At 41.0% G+C, this 6,626-nt stretch overlaps 1 protein-coding gene across 1 annotated transcript in view; it reads right to left on the reverse strand.

Annotated features, from left to right (window-relative positions):
- The window catches only part of LOC108297589 (testis-expressed protein 11-like), a gene marked incomplete at its 5' end in the record, with an annotated part of 127,171 nt that overhangs the window by 94,731 nt on the left and 25,814 nt on the right, over nt 1–6,626 (reverse strand). Inside the window, 2 exons of the mRNA XM_017520235.2 lie at nt 994–1,080; nt 2,386–2,426. Coding sequence (XP_017375724.1) covers nt 994–1,080; nt 2,386–2,426 — 128 coding nt within the window. The remainder of the gene's footprint in view (nt 1–993; nt 1,081–2,385; nt 2,427–6,626) is intronic.

The raw sequence follows: 6,626 nt of genomic DNA on the forward strand, positions 1-6,626 counted from the left end.
TTTTTTGAGACAGAGTCTCACTCTGTCGCCCAGGCTGGAGTGCAGTGGCATGATTTCAGCTCACTGCAACCCCTGCCTCCCGGGTTTAAGCAATTCTTCTGCCTCAGCCTCCTGAGTAGCTGGGACTACAGGTGCATGCCACCATGCCTGGTTAATTTTTGTATTTTTAGTAGAGATGGGATTTCACCATATTAGCCAGGCTGGTCTCAAACCCCTGACCTCATGATCCACCCGCCTTGGCCTCCCAAAGTGCTGGGATCACAGGCGTGAACCACTGCGCCTGGCCGCCTCCACAAGTTTTAAAATCATTTTTATTGAAATAGAGCCATTATAAAGTGTATTATACAACTCATAATTGTACAGCTTACTGAATTTTCACAAAGTGGAAATATTCATGCATCTGGCACACAGATCAAGAAAGATCTTGAACACTACTAGAAACCCTGAAGTTCCTACAACTTTCAAGTCCAACACCTTTTCTAGGATAACCACTATCCTGACTTCTAACACCATATATTAGTTTTGCCTGTTTTTAAAATTATAAATAAAATGAACAATGCAATATGTATTCTTCAATGTCTGGCTTCTTTTGCTCAACGTTATGTGATTCATGCATATTGTTGTATACAGTTTATTTTTGGTCAATCACATTTAGAAATAAATATTTCAAACCAAGTTTAGGAGTATAACCTTGGGGACCTGTAGTTACAGTTTGTTCATTAGTTTAATCTTAGACTCATTCCTACAGAAAAGGAAGACAACTAATGTCCATTGAGAATCTACTATAATACCAAGTACATATGCTGTTTCATTTAAAACCCTTAATAACTATATGAAGTATATATAATTATTTCCATTTTATAAGTAATAAAACAGATTAAGCAAGTTACCACTGTACCCACAGTTACAAATGAAAGATCCAGATTTTGAAATCACATCTGACTGATTCCCCCACCCCACAATGTTTCCCATAGCCACAGAATTTCCTCTTACCCATTTTTCGAAACCACTGAGCTTCATTAGCTCTTGACTCCAAACTGAAGGCTTCTTCACCATAAGGCTGAGAAAGTTTCACAAAGGCTGCATCAAACAGGAAAATTTGATACTGAGAGTTTAATCTTATACTCTAACAAAGTTCTTTAATCCTGCTTTAAGAACAGTCTCACAGGAGTTTGAATTTAGAAAGTTCTTTTTTGTGTATATGATGTGTGTGGGTGCATACCAAAAGTAATTAAAATGACAAAAAGCATTACCAAGTTCCAAGAAGTTGTTAATTCAAACTCTGGGGAACAAACATGTCTTTGGAGAGATTTATAATTTTAATTAGTGCAATCATTCACCACCTGAGGTGGAAAGATATGATTTACATGTGAGGAAATAAAGAATAGAAACAATTGTTTAAAAGACTGAACTAGAGACTGAGAATTGGAAGAGTATCAATACACTGGCATAATATTTACTGAGCCAGCAAGCTCAGGACAGAACCAGAACATGCTATCATTATCAGAAAGCATTTATTACATACCCCATGTCCTTCTGAGAAATAAGAATGCCATCCAGCAAAGTTTTTCTTTTGAAAAGAAGTGGTTTGGTTTCTAAACCACTTTGCTATGTTTAACACCCTGTTGACAGGCATTTGAGATATAAATTGAAATACTGGAATAAGCAGGATAGAATTTCTAAGATATGAACTTTTTGGTGTGTTTTGGACATAAGGAAAGAGGTACATGGACAGTAAAAATGGGAGATCTGTTAAAAGGGATGCCATGTAAGAAGGCATGTAGTTGGAAAAAGAAATGCGATACAGCTAGGAGATTAGCTTGAATAAAGTGGACAGGGAAAAATTATTAGTAGATAAGGGAGATGGTACAGACTTGGGTGGAGAGCTTCAAAATAAGAGACTATACAATCTGAATTTGATTCAGAGGGTATGGAAAATCAGCAGGGTTCAGAGTATTTTTATTTGTCTTGATCCTTTTTCACCTGTTCACTTCTTAGATTAGGATCAAGTGGCTACTAGAAAAGAAAGGTGGAGGGACAAAGAGGGAGAGAAAGGAGGAAGGGAGAGAAAGGAAGGAGGGAGGGAAGGGGAAGGACAAAGGGAAGGAAAAAAGAGCAGGAGGACGGGAGGGAAGGAGATGTTCTTAAAACAAATAGGAATTAAAACAGAGCTGAAATCACATTTGGAGATGAATGCTAATGATGACACACTTTTCTCTGCTTGTGAATGAAGAAACCAAAATAGACTCCTGTAGCAAACATTAATAAGAAGCATGAAGCTTAACTCAAACATAAGGTTAAAGTCAGTGTGCCCAGTGTACTCAGAGAATTCAATAGAGAATAGAGGCAAGATGAAGGACTGAATATAACCAGGGAGCTATTTACCTCTATTCAGGCAAGTCAAAAGTCGATCCATTTCTTTCATTCTAAAAATAAAGAAAAGAATATTTTCCAACTGTTCCAAATCTTTACTACAAAACCTAACTAAAAAGGGACACTATTTGTGCCTGATAATTGAGCTAAGAAAATGCAAAATTGTTAAGTTTTTTACTCAGGACTTCAATCTATCATTTCAACAATCTTCTTCCTCACTGTAGGGTACAGTTACTCATTCCCAGTGCCCTCATATTTTTTCTCTCTTCTACTTCTTCATATACTCTCAGCAAAAGATTTCAACAACTGACAAGGTTTTATATTGTAGAGTCATAATGCTTGAAAGCAGGTGGTAATCTCTGTGATTTATAAGCTTTTTCTGAAGAGGGGGAACTAGAACCCTATTTCAAATAAAATTGTATAAAAGTCTAATATACAAGAAAAGATTAAAGATAAAAGTTGAGCTGCTATGGTTGAACAAGGAGTGGGTGGAGGCTTGGAGCTTCACATTCCTGTAAGTCCTTGAGGCAATGCCACGAAATTTCCAGGGTTCTGAGAAATGCAGTTTAAAAAACTACTTATCTTGTATAGACACATCATTTTAAAGATGAGGAAAAGAGTAGACCCAGGTCTCTTGACCCCTCTGCCAAACTTCTTTAATTTAACAAAGAACTTCTGGCTTCTAGTTGTGCATGTAAGGAGCTTGGAAGTTGCCACTCTGTCCTAACAAGTAAAAAGCTGAACACACTGAAAAGTCATTAACTCTTCTTAGACCTATAAGAGAGGTGCGGAAAAAGGCTATATTGCTGCCACAAAGATTAGAGAGACAGACAGACAAAGACAGGGAGTCACAGTGTACTAGAGCAGAGATTCAGAAGTGGAAACCACCATGGGAACCAGTGCCAGAGTAGGAAAACCTGAAGCATAACTGACAAATCACTGGAGGCTCAGTGTGGACAAGTCTGAGTTAAAAGACTCAGGAGAACCCAGTCACAGAGGGGCCTCCACAATTTTGTGAGTTTTGCCTCCAGGAGCTTGGTTAGATGTTCAGTCAATATTGAAGCAAAATCTCTTTATGCATCTTGCAGGGGGCAGAGAAAATAAAATACTTTAAAACATGCCAGAGTAATCTCTTCTTAACAAGTCTTGCCCCCAAGAGAAACTGCTTAACCACAGCCTGACCTTCTGGAGTATACCAGAGCCTAACTGATCTGGGAGAAGGGAAATACTCACATTCAGTCTACTCTAGCCATCCTGTCCCACCTAATGGTGGAGAAAAACACCTGAGAAGCACTTGTAACATTCACAGTCCACTAAAAGACCACGATCTAATTATAGGACTAAAGAATGCTTCCCAGCCAGGTGCAGAGGCTAATACCTGTAATCCTAGCATTCTGGCGGCCAAGGTGGGAGGATTGCTTGGATCCAGGAGTTTGAGACTAGTCTGAGCAACATAGTGAGACCCCATTTCTACAGAAAATTAAAAAATTAGCCAGATATAGTTACACATGCCTGCAGTTCCAGCTACTCTGGAGGCTGAGGTGTGTGGATCACTTGGGCCTGGGGAGGTCAAGGCTGTAGTGAGCCATGATCATGCCACTGCACTCCAGCCTGGGTGACAGAGTGAAACACCATCTCTTAAATAAATCAATAAATAAATAATAAAATAAAATAATGCTTCTCCTCTCCCCACAATTCACCACCGCATTACTAAAGGCCTATTTATAGTAGTTCCTTTTACCTGGCACATGTCCAGCTTTCAAGAAAAAATTAGAAGGCACACTAAAAGGTAGGAAATACAATTTGAAGAGATAGAGCAAGCATTAGAACTTGACATAGCAGGAATGTTGGAATTATCAGACTGGGAATTTCAGATAACTATGATAATTGATCATGATTAGGATAATTACTGAAAGGGCTCTAGTGGATGAAGTAGACAGCAGGCAAGAGCAGATCAGCAAAGTAATCAGTGAGATAGAAATCCTAAGAACCAAAAAGGAATGCTTGTGATCAAAAACACTGTAACAGAAATGAGAAAACCTTTGATGAGCTTATTAGTAGATTGAACAAAGCTGAGGGAAAAAAAAAATCTGAGCTTGAGGTTATATAAACAGAAACCTCCCAAACTGAAAAGCAAAGAGAACAAAGACTAAAAAAAGAACAGAATATCCAAGGACTATGAGACAACTACAAAAGGTGTAACATATGTGTAATGGGAATACCAGAAGAAGAAGAATAGATAATAGAACAGAAGAAATACTTGAAATAATATGACTGAGAATTTCCCCCAAATTAATGCCATCTATATCAAATCACAGGTTCAGGAACCTCGGAACACCAAACAGAACAAATGACAAAAAAACTGACATCTAGGCATTTTATTTTCAAACTAGAGAAAATAAAATATACAGAGAAAATTGTGAAAAAAGCCTGAGGAAAAAAATACCTTAAAGAGGAACAAAGATAAGAATTACATTCCACTTCTGCTCAGAAACCACACAAACAGGAAGAGACTGAAGCAAATTATTTAAATGTTGAGAGAAAACTCCATTAACCCAGAATTCTGTACCTTATGAAATTATACTTCAAAAGTGAAGGAAAAGGAAGGCTCTCAGACACAAGAGTGGAACAAGTTGATGGAACAGAAGGCCCACCCATCATCCTCCCCCACCGCAGGAACACCAGATTTAACCACTATCTACACACAAAAAAAGGACTTTCATAAGAACCAAAAATCAGGTGAGCACTCACAATACCTGGTTTTAACTTCATATTGTTGAAAGAGGAACTGAAGAGGGTAGGAAAGACAGCCTTTAATCACCAATGCCACCTCTTCCCTATCCCCCAGCAGCTGCATGGTGCAGAGAAATCTGTGCACTTGAGAGAGAGACAGAGTGCAGAGATTATCAGAGTTCGCATTTAACTCAGTGCTGCCCTGTCACAGCATGAAGGAAAACTAGGCTAAACACAGCCAACTCCTGCTAACAGAGGGAGCATTTGGACCAGCTATAGCAAATGGGGAATCTCTCATCGCAGTGGTTGGAATCTGAGTTCCAGTAAGCCTAACCATCATGGACTAAAGTGCTCTGGGGCTCTAAACTTGAAAGGCAGTCTAGGCCACAAGCAATGCAAGTCCTGATGCTGAGCTGGGCTCAAAACCAATGGACTTGGGGGTACAACATACTGAGGCACCAGCTGGGGTAGCTAATGGGGTGCTTGTTCCACCCCTCCCCAACCCTGGGTAGCATAGCTTGTGGCTCCAAAGGAGGCCCCTTCCTTCTGCTTGAAAAGAAGAGAGGGAAGAGTAAGGAGGACTCTGTCTTGCATCTTGGATATCAGGTCATCCACGATAGGACAGGGCACTGGGTAGAGGCATGAGACCCCCATTCCGGGATCTAGCTTCTAGATGACAGTTTGATGTACACCGTGGGAGAGAAGGAAACCCACTGCCTTGAAGGGAAGGACCCAGTCCTGGAAGGATCTATCACCTGTTGACTGAAGAGTCCTTGGACCATGAATAATCAGCAGTGACCCCAAGGAGTATACAGTGGGCCTTGGGTGAGACTCTGAGATGTGCTGACTTCAGGTGAGACCCACCACATTCCCAGCTATGGCAGCTATGGTGAGAGACTCCTTCTGCTTGGGAAAAGCAGAGGGAAAAATAAACAGAATTTTGTCTTACGCCTTAGGTACCAGCTTAGTCACAGTGGGGTAGAACATCAAGTGGGATCTTAGGGGCCCCAATGCCCTGGGCCAGAGGGGAGCCCAGTGCCCTGAAGGGTGAAATGAGGCCTGGCAACATTTACTTAAAGGTGACTGAAGAGCCCTTGGGCTTTAAGTGAACATCAGCAGTAGCCTGGCAGTATTCCACATGGGCCTGTGGAAGGTGGAGGGAAGAGTAGGAAGGACTGTGTCTCATGGTTTGATGGCCAGCTCAGCCACAGTAGAATAGAATACCTGAGGTAGACTTCTAAGGTTTTTGACTACAGTTCTGGCTTCTGTACAGCTTCTCTGGACTCACCTAGGGGCTAGGAGAACATGCTGCCCTGAAGAGGACACAGGCCTAGCTGGTTTCACCACCTGCTGATTGCAGAGCCCTAAGGCCTTGAGCCAACAACACAGGTGGTAGTCAGGTAGTGGTTACAGTGGGCCTTGGGTGAGAACCAGGGCTGTGTTGGCTTCAAGTCTGACCCAGTGCAGTCCTAGTGGTAATGGCCATGGGTGCTTGTATCACCATACCCCTAATGCCAGAT

The sequence above is a fragment of the Cebus imitator genome, unplaced genomic scaffold, assembly GCF_001604975.1.
Source record: "Cebus imitator isolate Cc_AM_T3 unplaced genomic scaffold, Cebus_imitator-1.0 Scaffold818, whole genome shotgun sequence".
NCBI classification, from domain to species: domain Eukaryota; kingdom Metazoa; phylum Chordata; class Mammalia; order Primates; family Cebidae; genus Cebus; species Cebus imitator.